The 22,975-nt window shown below is 42.1% G+C and overlaps 1 protein-coding gene across 1 annotated transcript in view; it reads left to right on the top strand.

The window, feature by feature from the left end:
* The window catches only part of c2cd2l (c2cd2 like), a 58,182-nt gene that overhangs the window by 20,953 nt on the left and 14,254 nt on the right, over window positions 1-22,975 (top strand). The window contains exons 4-9 of the mRNA XM_020512487.2: window positions 5,919-6,026; window positions 7,072-7,185; window positions 9,995-10,112; window positions 12,479-12,602; window positions 19,663-19,727; window positions 21,433-21,560. Coding sequence (XP_020368076.2) covers window positions 5,919-6,026; window positions 7,072-7,185; window positions 9,995-10,112; window positions 12,479-12,602; window positions 19,663-19,727; window positions 21,433-21,560 — 657 coding nt within the window. The remainder of the gene's footprint in view (window positions 1-5,918; window positions 6,027-7,071; window positions 7,186-9,994; window positions 10,113-12,478; window positions 12,603-19,662; window positions 19,728-21,432; window positions 21,561-22,975) is intronic.

Raw genomic sequence — 22,975 nt, 5'->3', positions numbered from 1 at the left:
CATTCTTTGAGAGAAGTAATTTCTCCTCATCTCGGTTTTAACTCTGTTACCCTAATCCTAAAAATTAATTTCAACTTCATAGTCACCATTAGTTACTATTGCCAACTGTTGTTGAAGTCCATCTGGCTCACTGATATTCTTTAGGCAAAGAAATCTGCCGTACTTACCTGGTCTGGCCTACCAGTAACTCCATAGCAAAGTGGTTGCCTCTTAACTGCCCTCCCAAATGGCCAGGAAACAATTCAGCTTGTTAAGGGCAATTAACGACAGGCAACAAATACTGACCTTGCCAATGATGCCCACGTCCCATGATAGAATGAAGAAGGAAAAAAATGACCTTGGATGGAAGGGAGTTTTCCTGAAATCAAGATGATTATGGGATGATTTTGTTGAGGCCTTCAAGGGGAAAGGGTGGACAGAACAAAACCCTTTCTGCTGTCTAGGAATTTAAGGTGAGTCGGAACCATCTACAAATCAGAGCCAGAGTCTCTGTATGGAATTAACAAGCACTTACATACCTAAACAGTGAAGTAAGTTTCACACACTCTTCCGCAAATATCAAATCACCCTTGAACAACTGCAAATTTTAAATATGAGGTCAATAGATTTTCTTTTGAATTTAAGTATTAAGGGATATGGGGTGCAGATAGCTGAGATCTCACTGAGTGGCAGAATAGGCATAGATTTTAATCAATGAGGGAACCAAAGGGTTATGGGATAAGGCAGAAAAATGGAGTTGAGGATTTTCAGGTCAACCATGATTTCATTGAATGGTGGAGTAGGTTTGATGGGCTGACTGGCCTACTGTGCTCCTATACCTTATGGAACAGGCTTGATGGCCTGTATAATCTCTTTCTATTCCTGTCTTCAATGACGGAGAATAAGCTGAAGAGCATCTTTGTATATGGATGGGTCCCAGTATTTATAAAAGGTACATTGACATTTTAAAGTGGCATATTGTATCTTTTTTTGTCTCATTCTTGTATCTCTGGCTCCCTGACTTCATGGTTATTCCAGGGATATTTATTGTTAGCTTATAGAGTGGGAGTGATTACAGCAACAGTTTTGGAGGCGAAAATACTGTGGAATTGTTAATTATGTTATAACCACTATAATTTTGAAACATAAGAAAAAGTAAATGGCAAAAGCAATCAAGAAGGCTGCTTGAAAGTTACATTTATCTCACAACACAAATGTGATGAAGCTGAGCTTCAGCAATAGAGAGTCTTGCTCAGGCCCTTTCTGGAGATCTGTTCTTGCTTCTGACTTGGATGTATTGGCTTTGGAGGTGGAACAGCACCAGCCCACCAGAATAATACCAGGCCTGAGAAGGGTAGGTAATGACAGCAGGTTGCACAATCTTGACCTGTATTACATTGTTAACGTATAAAAGAAGGATTTGATGGGGTAGATATGGAGAATCTATTTCCTCTCATCCTAAAATTATAGCCAAGTCATTCAGAGCTGGAGTGAAATTGAGAGGTAGTCTTCCAGGCACAGGGTTCTTGAAATTTGTCACTCGCCCCCACAGTGCGGATGTTGGGGGCCTGTGTCTTTTAAGACTGTGCTGGATAGATTTTGTCCAGTCACAGCATCGAGGCATGTAGATCTACAGCAAAGAAATGGAGATGAGGTGCAGGTTAGCTCTGATATGATTGAAAAGCAGAGCCAGGTGCCTCATTGTATTAATCCTAACTACCATCAAGAATGCTGTGCCCATAAATCTTCTAGAAAGTCATTAGGTAATGAACAATGGTTGATGTTTCGCTGCCCGCTACGTGGCTACAGCCTGAGTTGTGCCAGGAATTCTCTTTTATCTGAGTCAGGGATCTGGCTGTCCTTCACCTGTGCCATAGCCAACTGTGATTAAAACATAAGAAATAGGAGCACAAGTAGCCGGCTCATTCATTCAGCCTGCTCTGCTACTCTATAAGACTGTGACTGATCATCTCCTTTGACTTTGCTTTTCTGTCCAGTTGTCGTTTCCCCTAATTTCATATAGCACGGAAACAGACCCTTCAGTCCAACCAGTCCATGCTGACCCTAATCCCAAACTAAACTAGTCCCACCTGCCTGCGCTTGGCCCGTATCCCTCCAAACATTTCTTACTCATGTACTTATCCAAATACATTGTAACAGGACCTGCATTTACCACTTTCTGTGGAAGTTCATTGTGCACACGAACCACTCTGTGTTTAAAAAAAAAAAAAAAAATTGCCCCTCACGTCTTTTTAAATTCTTTCTCCTCTCACCTTAAAAATGCGCCCCCTCCTCTTGAAACCTCCCACCCTTGGGGAAAGACACCTGCCATTCACCTTATCTATATCTCTCATGATTTTATAAACCTCTATAAGGTCACTTTCAGTTTTGAATGCACTCAATGACTGAGCATTCACAACTCTCAGCGTTGCGAACCTTTGAAATTCTCCACCCCAGAGTCAAGATGTTTGCCTCATCTCTGTGCTAAATGACTGCTTATTAGTTCTGAGACTATGAGTGCTGGTACTAGGCCATCTGACCAGGGAGCACAGATTCCTTCATCCTCCCTGTCAGATCGTCTTCAGGAGTTTTATATGTTTCGATGAGATCACTTCTCATACTTCTACGCCTGAGAGACTATTGGCCAGTTCTGTGCAATCTATCCCTCATATCTCAGAAGACGATCTAGTAATATTTGAATAACTGGGAGCAGTTTAGAAAAGATCACTGGTGTGATTAGGATGACCCAATCAGTACATGCTGTGCAAGAATTAGACATGCAGAGAGACCCTGCCTTCCCTTGCTCACTCGCGAAACCAGGGAATTGAATGCTTGAGCTGGGAGACACAACCAGATATCCAGCTCATTGCACTACTGTTCATTAGCAAGACACATATAATCAAAGGAGGAGACAAAGAAACAGCAGAAACATGACTGCAGTGAAATACAGTCATGACGTCACCTGCCTCCCAAAGCCGGCGAATAGAAGCCATACCAAGAAATGATCAATGTTAATTAGCATTCAAGGAGCACTTAGCAGGAACTTTGAAAATAAATTAATAATGGGGAGGTTTTATGGCTACCAGGAGCTGCCTGATAATGTCAAAGGGTAATTTGTTGCAAAGACAACTGTGCAAACTCAGAAGCAATATATCTGAGAGTTTTCTTGCGATACATCCCTCAGCCACTGAAACGATGACGAGAGATCATTAATTTGCAGTGTTGAAGAGGAGCCTGGGCAAAATTGCAAGGGTATTAATCAATAACCAGAGTGCTGTTCGCTGATATTTACCTTGTCAAGCTGCCATATAGATACTCCATTTTATTTACAGGATAAATTAAGTCTAAAACCAGAATTTAGGATAACTGCAATTAGTTTTCCATATGCTACTTGCCATCCTCGAGGATCTATTGATCCAACATATGCCCCAAGTAGAACATCTTGATAAATAGGTGATGGGGACAGAGAACACTGTCGTCTTCCCCCTTTGATTCACTAATTCAATGCATTGCAGAATATCCAAGGTGCTGGTTCAATATAAAACCTGTGGCGAGTTCAGTGAGATTGCCTGTTGCAGCATTATCATTGCTTCAATGTGTTTGAGCTAACAAAGGGAAAATAAATCCCAGCTGCTACCTGCTATCCAATGCTGGCTACTGAAAGGTGCTTGTGTGAATGTTAAGTACAGATAGCATGATGTTCAGCCGCAATTCTCTTACCAACCCAAAGAGGCTTTTCAAGAAGAAAAAAGTGTCTTAATAAAGCTTTTTGTGAAAAGCCTTGTAGAAAACTAACCGACTAGCCTGGCAAAAATGGTAACAGCTGGCTGAGACGGATCGAGAAGGACTGGGTAGGGGCTGGATACATCTGGAGTGAAGAGTGTGCTTCTGGGATTTGCACCCACAGGAGGATTTCCCTGAAGTTACAGGAGTACAGAGATGGACAATTAGAGTGTTGAGAGGACCAGAAAACACAATGTGAGAGGATACAAGAGACGACAAAACAAATATGTGCAGTGGTTAGGGAAATATTAAATTGGTGGTCCATATTCCGAATAGCTTAGTAACTGTAGAGGTAAGTACTTCAAGGTGAGTTACCTTCAAAGGAAACACATTATTCAATTGGGATTGCAACAAGGCAGATTTAGGCTTTTTGTTTTCCTTTTATGCAATCTGTGTGTTGCTGGAAAGGTCAGCACTTGTTGCCCACCCTGACTGCCCTGAACTGAATCACTTTCAGATGGCAATTAAGAATCAACCACACTGCTGTTGGTCTGGAGTCACATGTAGGCCAGACCAGGTGAGGATGGCAAATTTCCTTCCATAAAAGACATTAGTGAACCAGATAGCTATTTTAAGGTACAGACATACTGGAGAATACTGGAGAAACCCAGACGGTCTGGCAGCATCTGTAGAGAGAGAAGGAGAGTTAATTGAGTCCGGTATAACTCCTCTTCAGAATCTCTGTTTGTTTCTGATTTCCAGTATCTGCAGTATTTTGCCTTTATTCCGATTTTTTAATGACACTCTAAACAAGACAAGTCAGATTCCAGAGTAGAATCAGGTTTGATAGACTAATAAGTTTAACTTTGCAATTTGTTTACTATGGTGGGGCTATCATTAAATATTTACACATGAGGCTGCCAGTGTATTTCGAGCAAAATAACATGTTTATTATACAAAAAAAAAGTTTAAAAGAACCACAAAACTATATATAATAAAACAATGTGGAAAGATCTTACTGTGAACATCAAAAAGAAAGATTCAGCCTTTTTTTTTAACCAGCAATATCCTTACAGACACTCAAACCCATTCGGGTATCATTCCTATCCTTCACTGGCAAAGTTGCAAGAATTTCATTTAGGCCATTTTCTGCATGGTCAAGGGCATGATACTCTCCACCTCTCCATGAAACACACAGGTGGGCTAACTCACTGATCTTTCTCTGACTTTGACTACTTTGAGGTTGCAGAAACAGCTCAAGCCTACTTACCATCTCTGATGTGGAGGTGCCAGTGTTGGACTGGGATGGACAAGGTGAGAAATCACACTACACCAGGTTATAGTCCAATAGGTTTATTTGAAAACGCAAGCTTTTGGAGCATAGCCCCTTTGTCTGGTGGCCTGATAAAGAGGCTACACTCCGAAAGCTTGCGTTTTTGAATAAACCTGTTGGACTATAACCTGGTGTAGTGTGATTTCTGACCTTGTCCATCTCTGATGACCTTAAGGTTCCCACAAACTAAACTGCTCTTCTTTGTTTTTTATTCACTTGTGGGATGTGGGCATCATTGGCTGCGCCCTTCCCCACTTGATCTTAAGAAGGTGGTGATGAGCTTACACATTGAACTGCTACAGAGATGAAACTATGTTTCTGAACTCAACCTGCTTACAGCCCTTGCTTTTCTATGTATCATAAAACTCAGGTCAACAATATGCTGCAGTTATCTTACCAGATAGTTTCTATAGTCGTTCAGCTTGTATTATTTGTTTGTAGGAAATGTTGTTCTGACCCACTGTTAAAAGAAAATGAGTTTCTGACCTTTATAAAACAAGTTTGCCTTCACAGAACTGGAAATCAAAAGAGCCCTTTTACTTTAGAAGCAAGTTCCCAAATAATAATTGCACATTATAAACTTTCATCACATTGGTCACATAGAGGGGGTACTAGATGGTCAAAGTCCATGGAACATTACCTGCAAGTGGAGTCTCATGCTTTTTGCTGGCTCTTTGAGTGACATTGGTGGCTGTGAATCTGTGTGGTGCTGTTGCACGGCCCAGCAAATGTCAGCCTGGGGATGTGCTACACAGCAGGGCCATCTAGAGGAGTATTTTTGTAAGCAAAATAATTCCATTTCTCTACCATTTCTCGGTGCAGCTGCTCGGAGAGATGTAGTATTTGATGTGATTGCATTGTCAACTGTTATTGTGTTCCGCAGATGGAGATTTGTTTGGAAGAAGCAGAGGTTGAGGGTCTGCTGGTCACTTGGTCATTCAAGAAACCCCCTGCTCTATCCCTCACAGTCAACTCCAAACTACAGAAAGGGGTAAGAAAGTGAACAATATTATTTTTTTCTGTTGTTATTACTTTTGACATTTATTTCAATTAATTGATGAAGAGTTGTTGTCAAGTAATAACGAGTGACTGGGGGAATGAGTTCTGAATTCAGTGAGGATTGTGTTATAGGGTCATCAGTGCAAATAACAGCACAAATTGCATGAGTTAGTTTGAAGATTGGCATAGACTGATGTTGAACCATTGAATTTGACTGCCCTATTTCCCCCCTACAGACCAACATAGGGAAGGGCGGGATTAGGGTATTGAGCTCTGTGATCAGCCATGATCATATTGAATAGCGGAGCAGGCTCGAGGGACTGAATGGTCTACACCTGCTCCTATCTTCTATGTTTCTATGAGGACTCATGTGCCTTCATTTTGTAAGAAAAAGGAATGGAAATGCACTGAGGAACAAGTTGCCCTGTGACCATAGCAACGTTATTCAATTAGCAATCCATTGGAGTATTGTTGGTTAGTGGATATTTACCTGGGTGTCTGGATTCATAACAACAAAAGGACCCATTGAGAACAGCAGCATCTTATAGTTAACTAATAGTGCTCGTGTACAAACTGTCCCAAGGCTCTTCATGCTTGAAGCAGTGCCATTTTGGACTTGATGTTCTGATTAGCAGTATTTTGACAGCATTGGTAACCCACATATTTTAGAGTGAATGAAGTAATGATTAGTAAATGTCTGGCATTGACCAAGTTTGCAGCCACCTGCAGACTTGGTCTGAGTTGGAATTTGTCTGGAGTCTCTGTGGGTTACTCGAGCCTGGCTGTTACTTTTGATGTGTGCTCCTCTTTGGGTTGGATTCTTGCTCAGCAACTTCCTTCTGGTCACTGGGCTGCAAAACCTAAATTCTGGTTGCAAGGTGACACAGAAGTGATATTACTTTGGAGGATGTGCTGTACACAAGTACTCCTATCATGTAATCTGCCGGTGGTAAAGTGGACTGTCTCCATTCTCCAACACTACACTGAGAAAGAAATAATAAATTTGTTCACCTCTTTCATTTGTTTTGCCTGGACAGGGGAATGAGGGGAAAGCAGATATTTCCACCATTCAAGAACTGATTGAGGATACAGTCATCAGCACTAGTCCAGCCATGCTGGTCAATCTCAAGGCACACATAGCAAGCACAACAGTAAGTGGCACCTTTTTGTTATTTTTACCTGTTCCATCTCTAGGCTGTATTGCCCTCACTCCAGATTCCCACAAAGAATATACATGACCAAGTGGTTTGCCCCTTCTCAGAACCTAAGAACAGCATAGTTACTAACCAATGGCTTTTTTTCTTTTGAGTTATTTGGGGGTGAGTTTGGATATGGGTAATGCTAGGATTGCAATTGCTGTCTCTTGTATCCCATCACCGATAGCACATTCCATTAAAATCAATGATTTTGAGCATCAGGGAGGCACAGAACAGACAAGCAACATGTGACTGCTTTTTTTGAACCCAATTTCAAGCCTATTGGCTCCTAATAAGAATAGCCACCACAAAGGTTCACCAGAGAGGTTCTTGCTATTCTCTTGTGAGAACAGATTGAGTAGGCTTGACCTATATTTCCAGTGTTTAGAAGAATGATCTAACTGCTACATATAAAATGTTTTTGGGTTTTAATAGTTGGAGGCTGAGAAAATGTTTCCCTTGGCTGCACAGGGTTACAACCTGAGGAAAAGGATAATTGGAACAGGGTTAGGCCATTCAGCCTGTCCAGTCTGCTTTATCATTCAAATAGATGGTGGCTGATAATCTATCCCCATATCCCCTAAAGTCATTAGTCTCCAGAAATCTACTGGCTTCTCTCTTGAACATGCTCAATGATTGAGTTTCCACTACCTCTCTGGGACTTGTCCATTTAGGACTGAGATGAGGAGAAATGTCTTCACTAAGAGGAATGTGAACATCTGTAGTTCACTGCCCTAGAAGGCTGTGGGTGTTCAGTCATTGATTATTTTCAAGATTGCGATGAATTTTTGGGTACTAAGGATATGAAGGGATATGGGGTAGCATGGGAAGGTCAAGTTGAAGTAGAAGCCATGATCTTGTAGAATGCTAAGGCAGGTTTAAAGGGCAAAGTGACTAATTACTTCTCCTGTCCTTTACCATCTTGTGTATGATTCATTGGTTACCATGGTGGCACCAAACAGTGGATGGAAGAGACAGGGTACCCGAGGGTCAGTTCGTTCTGTCTTGGTATTTCTCAATATTCTGTTTTCTCCTGTTTGAATTGAGTGGAGGGTTGAGCAGATCAGATCTCAGTGCTCTGGCCTCCGTGGCAGGTAAATCCAGCAAACTAGGGACAAGCTCCATCAGTATCTGTGGCTTGGCAGTGAGTGTACATCAATGGGAACATTGCATGTAAACATGAGATGTGAACCCAAGGCAGTCTGTGACACAGTAGGAGCCCTTCAAAAACAAGTTCTGTGGACATCTCTGGCCCAGTACAAAATCCATCTTCTCCCATTTGGAAAACAACAACTTCTGACTTTACTGAAAAGGACAGGAGTTACCTTAAACCTGCGCAAAGCACTTACATGTTTACATAGGATGGAGAAAAATGGTCACATGATAGGAAAGAACATCTCAAACAATCTCTTGAGTACGTTACAGTGACTGTACTTACTATTTTTATTCCAATGTAGTCTTTTATCGTTTTAAACCTACAGATTTTCCATATGGGTGTGTGCATGCATTGATGTGGTGCTGAATGTTATTAGTCCATTTCCATGGCTAGTTTTTTTAAAACCACAAGAATGTTTGTGTGAAATGGTTAACTATTCCATAACTCTATAACTACTGCTATCGTCATAGGAAAAGAGTGCATTGTTTTATTAAGAAACTAAACAAACAGCCCTGGTGAAAGACATTCCAAGATTCATAAATCTTGCAGTATACAGGAAGAAATGCAGGACTTTCCAGTGATAACCACAGCTTAGGAATCTAGGAAAAAGAAGTCTTCTTGATCTTTGATCTGTATGTGGATGGAAAAAAATTAGAGATTAGTTAAGAAATGCATTGTATTCAGTAACATCAAGGCTGAATTTTCAAAGCCTGAAGGTTAGAAAGTGTAGACCATGGGTGGTGAGGAATTTGATAGTTTTTGAGGTCCAGTGAAGAACTGAATTGTGTCTGTATTGATGATATACATTTGCAGGAAGCCAAGAACTTTGGTGGGGCCACTTTTAGAATACTGCATTCAATGCTGGTCTCCCTGCTATAGGAAAGATGTTGTGAAACTTGAAAGGGTCCAGCAAGGATATTGCCAGGTTTGAAGGGTTTGAGCTGTAGGGAAGAGGCTAAATAGGCTGGGGCTATTTCCCCTAGAGAATTGGAGGCTGAGGGGTTACCTTGTAGAGGTTCATAAAATCATGAGGGGCATGGATAGAGTGAATAGTCAAGTTCTTTTCCCCAGGGTAGGGGAGTCCAAAGCTAGAGGGCATAGGTTTAAGGTGAGAGGGGAAAGATTTAAAACGGACCTAAGGGGCAGCTTTTTCACGCAGAATGTGGTACATGTATGGGATGAGCTGCCAGAGGAAGTGGTGGAGGCTTAAATGGAATCTGGTTGGATACATGACTAGGAAGAGTTTAGAGGGATGTGGGCCAAATGCTGGCAAATAGGACCAAATTAGTTTAAGATATCTGGTTGGCATGGACCAGTTGGACTGAAGGGTTTATTTCTGTGCTGTATATCTCTATGACTATAATTTGCTTATATTTTAAATAAAGCATCTGTCACCATGATATAAACTCAGTGTACCTCATTGTAGTAAGACCATTTCCTATTGGTTGCACTTGGGTTGGCAGCCAATGGAGATCAGTCACATATTTTTGCTGATTTGGTGAAGAAGATGGATTGTGAGCGAGTGATCTGATCACAAAACTTAATAAAAATCAACCCATCAATCAGACTGAATTCAGGAGAACTAACCATTTTCTTTCTTCTGTCCAGGTACTTACTGAGAAGTTTGGGAAAGGATTGGCATCTCCGTCTAAAGCAGCATTAAATGCTGGATGCAGGCTGCTGGTCAGGGAGCTGAAGGCAAATGTGAGCAGAGCAGAAGGAGTTGGTAAGACTGCCAGCTAAGCCACAGCAGATACTGAAGAGAAAATGTAGATCAAGGGGTACGTTGTTGATGGGTAGCTGTTGTGTGCCACTGATGCCTGGCTTAAGTATGGCACAGGAAAAAAATGAGTTGGCAAATGAAGCAGACAGCATATTGTCAAGGAAGCAAAACAAATAAAGCAGTTACTGGAACTGATGGTGTCTTTCATGCTCTCAACGTGTCCCAAACTGCCACACTTCCAATTAAATGCTATTGAAGCATGGTCACTTGTTTTATAGATCAACACAGTGAATGATTTTATCGACAGCAAAATCCCACAAACAGCAGAGAGATGAATAGTCAGTTAATCTCTTGTTCATTCAAAGGTAAACGTAGACCACTTAGCTCATTGTCCACTCGTCTTCAAATAATATTCCATCTAAAAAGGAAAATGGGACTTCGGTTTAACAACTGAGCTGAAGGCGGCATGGTGGCTCAGTGGTTAGTACTGCTGCCTCACAGCACCAGGGACCTGGGTTCGATTCCACCCTCGGGTGGCTGTCTGTGTGGAGTTTAGGCATTCTCCCTGTGTCTGCATGGGTTTCCACTGGGTGCTCCAGTTCCCTCCCACAGTCCAAAGATGTGCAGGTTAGGTAGATTGGCCAAGCTGTAGTGTCCTGGGCTGTGCAGGCTAGATTGATTGATTTATTGATTGTCACATGTGCTGAAATAGAGTGAAAAGCTTTGTTTACGAGTGGTACAGGCAGATCACAGCAAGCAAAGGATGTACAGATCAAAAAGACTGAGAGGCATACAGGTTACATTGCAGGTCACGTTATTTGAGGTTAGAGTCCATTCAACAGTCTGATAACGGCCAGAAAGAAGCTGTTCCTGAACCTGCTGGTGCATGTGTTCAGGCTTCTGTACCCTCTTCTGCCTGTGGGAAGAGGTTGTAGGAGATCGTTACCGGGGTGCGATGGGTCTTTAATGATGTTGGTCACCTATCTGCAGCAGCGAGCCATGTAAATAGAGTCCATAGATGGAAGGTTGGCTTCCGTGGTGGTCTGGGCTGTGCACACCACCTTCGTAGTTTCTCACTCTCCTGGGCAGAGCAGTTGCCGTACCAGGCCGTTATGTATCCAGACAGTGTGCTTTCAATGGTGCCTCTGTCGAAGCTGGTGAGGGTCCTTATGGACATGCCAAATTTTCTGAGCCGCCTGAGGAAGAAGAGGTGTTGTTGTGCCTTCTTGACCATCACATCTATGTGGGAAGCCCAGGACAGGTTGTTGGTTATCGTCTCTCCAAGCAACTTGATGCTCTTCACTCTGTCAACCTCAGTTCTGTTGATGTAGATGGGGGCACGTTCTCCTCCTTTCTTTCTGAAGTCAATGATCATTTCTTCAGTTTTGCTAATGTTGAGAAACAGATTGTTTTCATTGCACCACGTCACCAAGCCCTCTACCTCCCTTCTGTATTTTAACTCGTCATTATTAGATATCCATCCCAGTGAACTTGTTGATGGTGTTCAGTTGAAATTTGGCAACACAGTCGTAGGTGTACAGGGAGTACAGTAGGGGGCTAAGGACGTATGCTTGGGTGGGCTCCAGTGTTGTGTTATTGTGGAGGAGGTGCAGTTACCTATCCTTACTGATCGTGGCCTATTGATCTGAAAGCTGAGAATCCAGTTGCAGAGGGCGGAGCCAAGATCACGGTCATACAGTTTTAAGATCAGTCTGGAGGGGATAATCATAGAATCACAGAATCCCTACAGTGTGGGAACAGGCCCTTTGGCCCAACAATAATGGTGCTGAAGGTGGAGCTGTAGTTAACCAGCAGGAGTCCGATGTAGGTGTCTTTGTTGTCCAGATGTTCCAGGGATGTGGCATCTGCTGTGGACCTGTTATGTCGATAGGTAAACTGTCGGGGATCGAAGCAGGTTGGGAGACTGGAGTTGATGCGGGCCATGACCAGCCCCTTGAAGCACTTCATGATTATTGAGGTCAGAGTTATTGGGCAATAGTTATTAAGGCAGACTGCATGGGTTAGCTTTGTGAAATGTGGGGATACTGGGATGGGGTAGGAGGCTGAGTCTGGGTGGGATGCTCTTTGGAGGGTCGGTGTGGACTCGATGGGCCACATGACCTTCCACACTGTAGGAATTCCATGATTCTAATAGAGTATCACTAACAGGACAGTACTGCCAGAAAACTGCATTGAAATGACAGTCTAGATTTGGAATGGGGCTTCACTCTCAGAGTGATACCGTGGAGTCTGGCTGATATTAATCTGTAACACTGATCTCTTAAGAATGTCACTGTAGATGTGGATTGCAGCTGCACATCCTGCGTCATGCAAACTAATGCTTTTCTTCTTTCTTTCATGGCTTGCAGGAAGTGGAGAGCTGTGTTGTGTATTAGAACTTGACAGTCCTGTACAGCTCAAGAGAACAACGTCAGTGATGCCCAAGTCTCTAAGTGAAAATTCAGAACTGAAGTGGAATGACGAGCTGATTTTGTAAGTGAGCTGCACCATTTATTCTATCATTAAATAAAACAAAGAGATGTCGAATAAGAAATGAGAGATTGCCAGTATTTCCCCAAATTAAGATGAACGCAATGTTATTTAAGAGAGCTTTTTGCTTTTCCTTGAAGAAATTCCAGTGCAACTTGGATATAGAGGAAATTCATTTCTTCTGTAGCCCATCACTCAATAATCTATGAATTTTAAAGTTAGCTACTCTCAAGCCATGTAGACATCCTGCTTCAGTTCCTGTTTTTAGTCGAGTTGGGGAACATCCAGTCAACGAAGCTAACAGGAAGGAAAATACACTGAAGAAACCACGACAGCAATGGGATCATTGACTGTGGAGCAGGATTTCTGAGGGTCCAAGCAACTGGGATTTCCTGCTCCAGATCACTTCTGGAAGACAGTTAACTGCCAGTCATCATTAACTAGTGCATTCTGTCAATCAGAGGGTATTTGACACCCAACCATCACTGTTCTCTCATATGGTATAAATTCTATTTTCCCTTTACTCTGGTAATTCTTGTGAATTGCCCTGACAAGTGCAAGACAAAAAGCTTTGGCAAAATCTATTCTTTTTCCGGTAATGGTATGTGACTCTTTGTAATCATTTTTGAGACGATGTGACTGTTCAGGGCTGAATTCAACTCCCAATGTGATAGATCCACACAACACACAATTCTGACTTAAGGTACACAAGCAAGGTATAATAGGGGCTAGAAATCTGAAATTCAAACAGAAAAACCTGGGAATACTCAGCAGGTCTGGCTATGTCTGTAAGGAGAGGAACAGAATTAACAATTCAGATCAAATGATCTTTCATTCGAACCACGATGACAACTTGTGATAATCAATTAATTCCAAAGAAAAATGGGAATTGCTGCATGATATATGACCAGAATTCATCCAGTTAACTTCCACCATTCCTGATCATCTCACAACACAATAATAATGGAATTGTTGACTAATGAGAACAGTTAAACTTTTATAATAACCAGGTTTTGCCACTTGGCAACTTAGGTTCTTTGGGCAGGAGGTAGGTAGAAGAGGCAATGTAACACAGGATACTGGTGTCTGTTTGTTCTTTGGTGTTCTTTGTCATAGACCCCAATAACTGCAACCTACTGAAGCTCAAGTTAAGCAGAGATACTATTCTCTCTGTTCTGATTTTCTTTTCAGTTACATCGGCATCACTACAGCTGTGTGTGTATGTGTGTGCTGTACAGAGTATTATCAACTGAAATCCCAAACCTCAGCTTGTTTGCTCATCAGTGAAAAACAGTGACCCACTCCAACACAATGAGCACTCTTTAGCAGGATTTGACCCAATGGGGAATTGAAAGTTAGTCTGGGGATTTTTTTTTTAAATGCTGGCACAATTTTATCAGCAGATGCAAGCATTCTAACAACATTTACGTGGAAAACAAATGTATATCTAATAAGCAGATTAATAGTGGCATTGCACAACTGGTTTTGATCAAATCCTCTACTGATTGTTCAGGGCTGTGCATCAGCACCTGGTGACGTCTCTCACAAACCTTTAGAACGCCTGCACAAATTTTTTTATTTCATGCTGTGTATTCAGCTGAATAGCTTATGGCTAGAATATTACATCGTAGCCATGAGCAGGCAAACTGCAAATGACTACTTTACAGAGTTGGATCAAAAACCTCTGTTACTAGAAGGGGCAATGTGCAATGTTTCTTAACGCCATAGAAAGCAAAATGACGCAAGACAGTATCAATTTGGGCCAATTTAATGTGTCCTGGAACTACTGTTAATTCAAGCAAAAAAAAAGTTCTGAACCAACCAATGTTTGTCTCATATGTAACCATACATGACATTTAATGCACTTGGAGTAGGAAAGCACTTTTATCTTTCTCCATTTTAGCTTTTTTTCCAGATGAACCATGTGCTCTGTAAGTGGAGCACATTGCAGTTACAAATTGGACAGTTCCCATCAGTGTAGATTTAACAATGATTCCATTTTTAGTCTGGAAGTCACACACTGATATCCTGCTCTGCCAACAGTTAGGGTGCAAATTCACACTAACAATCTTTCTTTCGAGCTTTCAATTTTGATCTCGCCTAGACTCCGAACTGGACGTGTTGACCAAGCAGAAGCCTTGGAGCTTTTCAAGAAGCAAGCGGTGCCTTGAAAACGCTGAAGGATTTCTCAAAATCCATGGAGAATATACTCTGCGTTCTGTTTAGAATCTGTCACAGATCAGTATGTGCAGGTTGACTGGATGTGATATTTGTCTGGAGATGCTGAAGAAGGGAGAGGGAAGGTTTGAACAATGGTTTCCTTTGAGATTGAGGATTTAGAAATATAGAATCTTACAACACCAAACAAGTTTATTCAGCCCATTGAGCCTGTGTTGACTATTTGAAAGAACCATCCTTTGTTTTTATTCTTCCATAGATTGTGAGTGTTATTGACAAGACCAGCATTTATTGCCCATTCCTAGTTGGCCTTGAGAAGGTGGTGGTGAGCTGCTGCCTTGAACTGCTTTGGTTGTTGCGGCTGGGCTACACCCAATGTGTTGGTATCCAATTAGTCTCAATCCTCTGATCTCTCCCTAAAGTATGCATATTCTTCCTCTTCAGTTATTTATCTAATTATGTGTCAAAAGTTGCTATGGAATCTATCTCCACCATCCTTTACAGGCAAAGGTTGGGGGAGCTGTGGATATTGAGAAGGATTGCCAGAAGATACAGGATATAGATAGGCTGGAAACTTGGGCGGAGAAATGGGAGATGGAATTTAATCCAGATAAATGTGAGGTGAATCATTTTTGAAGGTCTAATGAAGGAGAGAAGTATGCAGTAAATGGCAGAACCCTTAGAAGCATTGACATACAGAGGGATTTAGGTGTACAGGTCCACAGTTCCCTGAAAATGGTAACACAAGTGGATAAGGTGGTCACGATGGCATATGGCTAGCTTGCCTTCATCGGTCAGGGCATAGAGCATAAATATTGGGAAGTAATGTTGCAGCAGCATAGAACTTCAGAACGACCACGTTTGGAATGTTGCAATTCTGGTTGCCATGCTACCAGAAGGATATAGAGGCTTTGGAGAGGGTGCAGGAAAGATTTACCAGGATGTTGCCTGGTTTGGAGGGTATTCACTATGAGGACAGATTGGAAAAACTCAGTTTGCTTACAGTTGAACTTAGGCGGCTAAGGGGCAACCTGATAGAGGTTTACAAAATTACAAGAAGCATGGATAGAATGGATAGTCAGAGTCTTTTCTTCCCCAAGATAGAAATGTCAATTACTGGAGGACATCGGTTTAAGGTAAAAGGGGATAAGTTTAAAGGAGATGTGAGAAGGCAAGTTTTTTGTCCAGAGGGTGGTAAGTGGCTGGAATGTGCTGCCAGACGAGGTGGTGGAGGTGCATACAGGAGCATCATTTAAGAGGCATCTTGACAAATACATGAATGAGCAGGGAATAGAGGGCCCTGGACCACATAGATGCAAAAGGTTTTTAGTTTAGAAAAATGTCATTTGTCGGCACAGGCTTGGTGGGCCAAAGGGCTTGTCCTTTGCTGCACTATTCTTTGTTCTCCATCTTTGTTTATTTGTGCCTTTGAACGAAGTGGCTTGCCTGGGTCCAATGGTCTGTCTGAGCTGCAGCCACCCTGACTTTCTGTGCACGGGAAGTCACTGCTAGATAGAAACCTCGGAGGTTTGCTCTGAAGAAAAAATAGATAAGAGGGACCACTGCTTGGGAACATTTCAGAATTGGTTAAGAACCAGTCAAGTCACTGTGAATCTGGAGTCAGACATGGGCCAGACTAGGTAAGGATGGCAGATTTCCATCCCTAAAGGTCAGGCTGAGTAAAGATGGCAAATTTCCTTCTTTTTTGACCAGGAGCTCGTTGGAATTTTACCGCCATTGATGATCGTTTCATGACACCTTTTCAGAGAATAGCTTCCGACTAGAGACTTTTAAGCGACTCTTAGATAGGCGCATGGAGGATAGTAAAATGAAGGGTATGCAGGGTAGTTTGATCTTAGTAGGATAATAGGTCGGCACAACATCGTGTTCTATTCGGGAATAAATTCCACCAGCTGCCGTAGCAGGATTTGAATTTATCTTCCCAGAGCAAGAAACCTTCTAAAGGGATAGATATTAGAGAGTGAGTGAGAGAATATACACCGAGAAAGAATGTACATATCCAAACTCAAGAGCAATAAGTAAAATATTAAATGAAGAGAAAACCCAGTGACCCATCAAGTGGACCAACATAGGAAACAAGACCAGGAGTAGGCCACTCAACCCCTTGAGGAAGATCATAGTTGATCTGATTAATCTTTGTTCCCGGCTATCCCTTGCTTATCAAGCATTTACCTCTATCCACCTTAAAAATATCCAAAGATTCTGCTTCCACTGCCTTTTGACAAGAAGAGTTTCTAAGATGCACAGCTATCTGTGAGAAACCAAACTTCCATATCTCTGTAAATAAAAACCGAAAGAACTGCGGATGCTGTAAATCCGGAACAAAGCCAAAGTTGCTGAAAAAGCCCAGCAGGCCTGGCAGCATCTGTGAAGGGAAGAACAGAGTTAACGTTTTGGCTCCAGTGACCCTTCCTCAGAACTAATAGTTCTGTGAACGGAGTTCTGAGGAAAGGTCACCGGACCCAAAACATTAACTCTGTTTTTCCCTTCACAGATGCTGCCAGACCTGCTGGGCTTTTCCAGCAACTTTGGTTTTGCTCCATATCTCTGTTATAACTGGGTGATCCCTTATTTCTAAACACAGGCCCTTTTATAGGTACATGTGACAATAATAATTCAGATCTAGAAGAAATAAATTCAGTTCTCGAGACAATAATGTCAAGAAGTTTTGGCAGTGATGGGGTTCAAGCACATGCTTAAGTACAGGTTAGCACCTTGGACTGCTCGACAGCAATACACATGTGACTCGTACTTATTTTTCAGTATGGAACATGAGCTCTCAGCTGTGCATTTAAAACACAAAATTGCACTTTCACGTGCGGTTAGAGAATCTAATGACCCTGATAGGAATCTACGCACAACATACATCCACAGATACACATGTGAACTTCTATAAAGCAAGGCTGAACAGAAAATGCTTGACATGCAACCCCACTCAGGCCACATCTGTGGAGAAAGAATGTTTTAGGTCTCTGATGTCTGGTCAGAATTGGAAAAAGTCTGAGATGAAACAGTGTAATATGTAATGCTATTAGTAAGCCTCTGACTAAAAAGTAGTATTGCAGCATTCACAAAGAATCCTTTGAAAGATGTACACATAAATATAATGATTGGGTAGGATTAGAAGCTAAAGTGAGCCACCCCCGAGTCTATAGATACCAATGTTTGGACATAGTTTCCTTGCCATTTAAGGTTTATGGCAAAATCCAAAGCATTTTCCCTTTAAATGGACTTACCGCACAACTTGATGGTAGCGAACAGTCTGGAGAGAGTTCGGAACTTTGTGGGTGTCCTGCTATTCTGCAATGTCACCTGCAGTCAACAGTTCTCGTGGTGACTCGGAGAAAGCTGAGGTGTACATTTCAGAAGCTCAAAAATTCAGTGAAGGATTTAGTGATCTGTTTTCAACCCCTTGGAAGGAAGCTTATATTACCAAGCAAAATTAGAAACTGATGGCAAAACTCAACAGGTCCAGCAGCATCTGTGGAGCGAAAGCAGAGTTAACGTTTTGAATCCAGTGACTATTCATCAGAACTGATAACAGCTAGGGAAATGCAATATTTATGCTGAAGACAAGGTGAGGGTGAGCATGTGCAGGGTTGGCGGGGGGAAGAGGTGAGTGGACAGGTGGAGAAGGAGCCTAGATAGAGAGATATACAAAAGGGGTAGGTAGGCGAGGGACTATTTGATAGCAGGCCAGGACAGAAGAAAAGCTGAATAAGTGATAATGAGAGCTGAGAGTAGGAGAGAATGGGTATGCAGTGCTGAAAGCAACCCATGCCATGACAGGACCAGGGTGTGGAGTTGGGTACAAAACATGGAAGGATGGAATCAGGTTTTAAAGTTATTGAGCTCTATGTTGAGTCCTAGAAGCTACAGGATCCCCAAGTGAAAGATGAGATTTTTTTGTGCTTTGCACTGAGGCTTGCTGGAACACTGCAACAGAAATGTTGGCGTAGGAACGAGGTGGTGTAGCAGGCAGTCGGAAGCTCAGGGTCATTTTAATGGACAGAGCCTAGTTGTTCGGCAAAGCTGACGGAGACAGAGGACTTGGGAGAGTGGAATAGAGTCTTTACGGGAAGCAGGATGTGGGGTTGTATAGTCAAGATAACTGTGGAGTTGATGGGTTTGTATTGAACATTGGTGGCCAATCCATCCCCACAAATGGAAATAGAGATGTTAAGGAAGAGAAGGGATGAGTTGAAGATGAACCAGGGTGAAGGTGACAGCAGGGTGGAAATTTGAAAGGAGGTAGATAAACTTTTCCAATTCTGGACGAGAAAGGGAAGCAGCAACGATGATGTCATCAATGTGCTGGGGAAAGATTTGTGGGTGGGGGCTGGAGTAGATCTGGAACGAGGAATGTTCCACATACCCCACAAAGGACAGACATAACTGGGGCCCAGGCGGGTACCCGTGGCTACCCCTCTGACCTGAAGAAAGTGAGAGGAGTTAAAAGAGAAGTTGTTCAAAGTGAGCATGCACTCAGCCAGGTGGAGGAGGCTAGTGGTGGATGTGGATGGTTCAGTCCTTCTTCCCAGGAAGAAGCAGAGAGCCCTGAGACCATGCTGGTGGGAGACGGAAGTGTAAAGGGATTGCACATCCACGGTGAAGAGGAGGCAGCTGGAGCCTGCAAACTGGAAATTCTGAAACAGACGTAAAGCAAATAGGGAGGGATTAGTCAAGGGGAGAAAAATGTCGAGGCAAGGTAGGAACAAACAAGTTTCACAGGGGAGGAACAAGCAGTTCTTTTTGAAAGAGTTATCCAGTTGCCCTCACCTTGTTCTTTCTGCCTATTTGTGATGGTTGTTCTGGTATTGAGTGTTTTCACCATTAATCTCTTCATCTCTATATTCTTTTCTAGTGAGCTGGGGGCAAGAAGCAAAGAGATGAAAGTGAAAATCATGGAAAAGTTGGAGCACAGTGAGAGTAAGTGTTTGCTTCACACACAAACATTCTCATTAACCACAAGCTTCAAAGTGGCCAGAGGTTTTGTGCTCAATAGGCTAAATACGGAATGAAGCAAGAAGAGCAATATTGCATTTATATAGTGACTTTCAGGTACCTAAAGATGCCCCAAAAATAAATGTCATCAAATGTTTGAAATACAGCAAGCTCTGATAAACAGTAATATGATGATGAACATGTGGTGATGTACTTTTAATAATGTTAGTCAAGGATGAAAAATTGAGAACTGAGAAAAATTGGACAACTTCCCTGCTGTTCTTTAAATTTTAAATTTAAAATGAGAAATTTAACATTCACCAGAATGGGCAAGCAGCGTTTCCCATTGAAAAGCAGGCCCCTACAGCACAGTGACCCCCTCAGTACTGCACTGGGTTGTCAGGTTCAATTTTGTGATAAAGTCTTTGGAGTAGAATTGCAAACCCCAATGACTCAGCTGAAAACTTAACAATCTGGCAGTTTCCAAGGAACTGAACATGGACAAGATTAACTTGACAAGTTTTCTGCATAATTCAGCTCGTTATTTACATTCATACCTCTCCCTTAGATTTTTATCATTGAGTGATACGCATGATCCAAAGACCCCAAATCCCAATTTCCTAGCCACCCTGGTCAGTTTTGCACTTCTATTAAATCGTATAAGTGCAGCAATCCGAACAAATTAGACTGAATTTCCATCTGGCTTATTATTGAACTGTGAGTCCTGCTGAATATCCCTTAGGGAGGTCAAGAGACTAATCTACAAGAGTTGAGTCTTAGCTTTTTTCCCTGGTAGTTATATTCTTAATTAGAGGGCATATGCTTTCTTTCCTTGGACAGGTGAGAAAATTATAACACTCTCTCTGTCTTATTGTATTGCTAAAGGACAATTAAAGAGTCTGCTGACACAAGCAAAATATTAACTTTATAAAGAAACATCTTACTATGGTTTCAACTTACCATGAAGCTGTGAGAGAGAACAAGATTTTATGGCATTGTATTACTTCCTGTGATGATGTAAACTGTTTTTTGAGCATACCACACATAGTCAAACCTGGCAACTTATATTACAAAAATCTCTGGGAATTCCAATTTCACAAAAAGTGCTGAAGCTGATTGTGCAATGGCTTCATGGATTGATGTGCAGGGTTGAGACATGAACTTCTGCTTTGTATCAATATGGCAATCTCAGTTGGGTCATCATTGGAAGAGAAACAGTTGGAGGCAATGGCCCAGTGGTATCATCGCTGGACTGTTAATCAAGAGACCCAGACAATGTTCTGGGGACCCAGGTTCGAATCCCGCCACAGCAGATGGTGGAATTTGAATTCAATAAATATCTGGAATTAAGAATCTAATGATGACCGTGAATCCATTGTTGATTGTTGGAAAAGCCCATCTGGTTCACTAGTGTTCTTTAGGGAAGGCAACTGCCATCCTTACCTGGTCTGGCCTTCGTGTGACTCCAGACCACAGCAATGTGGTTGACTCATAACTGCCCTCTGGGCAATAATGGGCAAAATGTGGGCAATAAACGCTTGCTGGTCAGTGACACCCTCATCCTGTGTATGAATATAAAGAAAAGTGTGTGAAGAAACTGACCTGTTCATGCCCTGTTCCCAGTGATGGGTGAATAGATGATATAGACCAGTATAAGAAGCAATTACAGACCCTGTTCATTCTTTTGCAGATGTGTTATTAGGGCAGAGTGTGATCCCACTGGATTTATCTCGGAGATCCCCTTCTGGATGTCATAACTTTCCATTAACAGCCACTCCAGAGATGTCAAGTACTCCTACTGGATCAGTGTCACTGGAGGTAACCTACCAATCTAGCCAAAAAAACATCTAAATTTATTTTTATTATCCCCAGTGCTGGTCCCATTTTGTTGCCTTCTCTAAGCAGAAGCTGCTGGCTTCCTCTGAAGGATGTAGTGTCGCATTCAAACTAAAAGATCCTCTTTGTTCAATTTTGATGTAAATGTGCAAATAGCTTATGCTGCAGACCCACAAACAATTAGCAGGTGCATCTGCCTCAAAACAAAGACAAGGAAAGTACATTCGATCTGAACAGTTTGCAGACTTTAGCTGGAGGACAACTAAGCTATTCCATTCTGGGTTTAGTCCCCTGTTAAATGCAGAGCTCAGTTTCGAAGTTTCTTACAGTTGAATTGTTTGCCATCAAGGCTCATTTGCAAAGAGTAGGGTATAGTTCAATAAGGCCCAGTAGCAGAGAGTTTCTTTCATAGCAATATAATATTCTGAAACTGTAAAAAAAAATGCTGGTTAAGCAGCAACTATTTGCAGTTGTGGTCATCACATTGTAGGAAAGATGTGCTGGCACTAGAGACAGTGCAGAGGTGATTTACGGGGACACTGTCTGGGCTGGAGGGATTGAGCTATCTGGAAAGATTAATAGTCTGGGGCTGATTTGTTTGGAGCAGCAAAGGCTAAAAAGGGACCTGATAGAGGTGTGTAAGATTATAAGGGATATAGATACGGTGGATAGGAAGCTACTTTTTTCATTAGTAGAGGGGCCACTAAGCAGGAGCCATAGATTTAAGGTTAGGACAAGAAGACAAAGAGGAGACTTGAACGTTTTTATTTTCACTCAGAGGGTAGTGGGACTCTGAAACTTGCTGCCTTAAACAGTGGTTGAGTCAGAACTCCAAAAAACTTTAAGCAGGGTAGGCAATGGTCTAGTGGTATTATCACTGTACTGTTAATCCAGAGACCCAGATAATGTTCTGGGGACCTGGGTTCGAATTCTGCCACAGCAGATGGTGGAATTTGAATCTAATAAAATATCTGGAATTAAGAATCTAATGATGACCATGAATCCATTGCTGATTGTCAGGGAAAAACCCATCTGGTTCACTAGTGTCCTTTAGGGAAGAAAACTGCCATCATTATCTGGTCTGGCCTACATGTGACTTCAGACCCACAGCAATTTGGTTGATTTTTAACTGCCCTCTGGGCAATTAGGAATGAGCATTAAATGCTGCCTAGCCAGTGATGCCCTCATCCCGTGAATGAATGAATGAAGAAAAAAAAATTAGGTATTCACTTACATTGCCATAGCCTCCAGAGCTGTAGACTAAGCAAACTGAAAAATGGGATTAGCGTAGTCTGATCTTTGTTGACCAGGTGCAGATATGGTAGACTGAATAGTTTCTTTCTGTAAATGTCTCTGAATCTAATCACACAAAAGCCTGGAGACACTGGAACATTTAG

The sequence above is a fragment of the Rhincodon typus genome, chromosome 32 (assembly GCF_021869965.1).
Source record: "Rhincodon typus isolate 14 chromosome 32, sRhiTyp1.1, whole genome shotgun sequence".
In the NCBI taxonomy this organism is placed as follows: domain Eukaryota; kingdom Metazoa; phylum Chordata; class Chondrichthyes; order Orectolobiformes; family Rhincodontidae; genus Rhincodon; species Rhincodon typus.
Note: the sequence above shows the minus strand (reverse complement) of the source record. Positions and strands in the feature narration are given on the sequence as shown.